Consider the following 2,945-nt stretch of genomic DNA (forward strand, 5'->3'; position numbering starts at 1 on the left):
TATGATTCAAGTAAGAATGGCATAATATATGTCCCCAACATACATGAGACCACTGTTTACAGGCTGATTCAGGTCTAAATTTAGGAACAGCATCAATTAGCCCAATTCATAAATATGTTTATGTTAGGATTTAATGTTTGTTTTGCTTTACTCTTTCCTTTGTAAGGAACTGAGTCCATAAATACGTTTCACACGTGGCCAGCATGTCCATCATTTTTAGAGAGCAGGTTTAAAGTCAAGACAAGGAATTCATTCATTACTTTTATTTATATGCAAAACAGCGCACCATTCATGAGATATGAAAAACTTGTTAGATAGAAACCAGATTATATCTATTTTCACTACAAAATATTGCATTATATAAAGCAACAGAGACACAAAAAAACCCTGAAAAACACTAAAATCTTTGGATAGCAGATGTGTTTTTTTTTCTTCCTTGTCTCTAAAATACACTCCTTGCTTTAAGAGTTTCACAGCTGAGAACATGAACTAGCATCAGGTTATAGACTTTTTTGGTTGTCACAGAGGAAAGTAGTTTTGATTTATTTTTTAGGAAAATAACTTAATTTCCTAAAATCATTCCACGCACAAACATCTCACACACTCACACACACACAAAGAAACTACTCTCCTTATAAATGGTTTGTAAAGTACTTTTCAGACAGAACTATGAATAACAACACTTACTTTTTAAAAAACTATAATAGTGAAGTGCTAGTGTTGCTGACCTCACAACAGAAAAAGGAACCTTCCAAGAACAAACATCTTAATATAGAAAATATGTTTAGAAACGGGGGGGGGGGAGTGGGAGATGTGTTATACAAGTGCAATATAATCAGAGCAGAAAGAAAAGACCACGGTGTAATCTTAACAAACACATAAAAAGTTCGACATAATTATTCCACAGGAAATAGTGTAAACACTCGACTATAAATAACTTGGCACAGAGTATCCAAAGTAAAATTATCACCACTCTGAAAAATAAACGTCTTGAAAAAAATACTCTACTCTTCTAACATAAATAAAAATAGGTTGTCTTTTTCTAACTGCACCTATGGGTCCACATATTTAAGGTCACAAATAGACGTTTTTGGATATATAAAGGGGCACTTCGCCTGAAAAAGCAATCAAGACTTCATTTAAATACGGGTTTTCCTGTCCATAACAGTGTTCTATGTGGGTTGAAAACCTTACTCAGCTCAGAGCCTTCCACAACGAGTCTGTTCTCAGCGTATCATTTTTTTATCCGTACCGAATATTCAGGGTGGGTTTTATTTGGACGTTAACATAATCTTACTTTTCACAGCGGGGCTCTAAGTTTCCTGCTGCAACCCTTCTGTGCCTGAATCTCCCTATGCGGAGATTCCCTCCTTCCCAAAACGGGGTGATTTGTCGTTCAGAAAAAACGCCGCACAGCTTCTCACAGTCTCCATCCACCAGGTTAAAGCAACAAGCCTTTTAGGCCTACAACACTCGTACGGGACTCGCCAGAGCTTCTCCCAGCCCCGGAGGTCTTTCCCCGCCTAAGGCTCTGCAGCCGGCCTGACCGCTTGGCCCCGCAGAAGGCTATCCCTAGCCGCCCGCTGACCCCCGGGAGAACAGGTGGCGGCCACCTTCCTCCATCCAAGTCTGTCGCGCCCGCCGCCCCGCTGGCTCGCCGTCTCCGCCACCTCTTCGAGGGGCCGCCTCGGGACGGAGACAGGCGGCCTCCCTCCCTGGCCCCCCGGCCCTACTACACGTCCAGGACGTGGTTGAGATACGAGATGTAGCAGATGGCCAGACGCAGGATCTCTATCTTGGAGAGCTTTTTGTCCGGGGGCAGCGTGGGCAGCAGCTTGCGCAGCTCGGCGAAGGCCAGGTTGAAGGCCTCCACACGGATGCGCTCGCGGGTGGCGTGGGCCGAGCGGTACTTGGCCGTGGCGCGCCGCCGGCGACGCTTCTCCTCGCGGCTCAGCTGTTGCGGATGCGGGTAGAGTGCGGCCCGGCTGCCGCCCTTGCCTTCGCCCTCGGCCTCCTCCACCGGCTCCAGATCCGACACGCTGCCCAGCACCTTGGCGTCCGCCGCGCCAAGCGACTCCGGGTCCGAGTGCGCCGAGCTGGGGTGGTCCGAGTCGGCGGCTTGGTCCGGACTCAGCATCATTTTGGAGGCTGAGGGGAAGTCAGAGAATCAATCGGTGAAAGGAATCGAAGAAAGGGAATGGGGGCTCTTCCTTGACGACGTGGGGCGGTGGGCAAGCGCCCACAGTGACAGACTGCATTCCGCGCGCATCCAGGCATCCTCCGCGCCCCTCCATCCCCCGTGCCGCAGCTGCCGGTGGCGCCTAAGCCTGGCCTTGGCCGCATCCCGGCCCCGACCCCCCTGTCTGTTCCTGAGCCTGGCGGACGGCGTGAGAGCCGCTGCTGCGTGCTTGTGTGCCTTCTGCGGCCGATTAACAGATGCGCTGTCCTCGCTCCGTCCCTTTCCCGAGCAAACGAAGCATCCCCAACGACCCAGTCGGGGGCGGGGAGATGCCGACTGTACGCTTTGCGCCCGGAGGGCCTCAGGCGAAGTTGCCCGGGGGCCACGGGGCGCAGGCACTGGGCTACGCGGAGGACCGAGCGCAGGCGGCGAGCCCGAGATTCCCCCGAAATTCAAAATCCTGAAGAACGACCAGACGCACGCCGAGGAGCCTTTCAAAAGAAAATTGACTCATGCGCCCTTGCAGGCTCCCGGAGCACCATCTGTCACGCAGACGGCCGCACACTTAAGGGACCTGGGGATGCGGCGACGTGGGCTAAGACAATGCCCAGCAGCCTGTCGACCGCCTTGCGGGGGGTAGGGGGAAAGACTGGCGGTCGGGAGCTGCAGGGGAGGATGGCGAGGGAGGGCAAAGGCCACAAAGGGCGGTGGCCGGGGAGAGCCGGGCGCGGGCGGAGGCTCGGCTCGCGGAGTCGCTCGGGCGCTG

At 52.1% G+C, this 2,945-nt stretch overlaps 1 protein-coding gene across 1 annotated transcript; it reads right to left on the reverse strand.

The window, feature by feature from the left end:
- Positions 1–1,732: 1,732 nt before the first annotated feature.
- On the reverse strand, positions 1,733–2,140 carry NHLH2 (nescient helix-loop-helix 2). The gene has a single exon (XM_004581875.2). It carries the CDS (start codon positions 2,138–2,140, stop codon positions 1,733–1,735), a length of 408 nt encoding a protein of 135 aa, XP_004581932.2.
- Positions 2,141–2,945: the final 805 nt, after the last annotated feature.

The sequence above is a fragment of the Ochotona princeps genome, chromosome 2 (assembly GCF_030435755.1).
Source record: "Ochotona princeps isolate mOchPri1 chromosome 2, mOchPri1.hap1, whole genome shotgun sequence".
Lineage (NCBI taxonomy): Eukaryota > Metazoa > Chordata > Mammalia > Lagomorpha > Ochotonidae > Ochotona > Ochotona princeps.

What these genes read in the sequence shown, in the direction of transcription:
- NHLH2 (XM_004581875.2), bottom strand. Translation starts at nt 2,140, where the DNA reads ATGATGCTGAGTCCGGACCAAGCCGCCGACTCGGACCACCCCAGCTCG.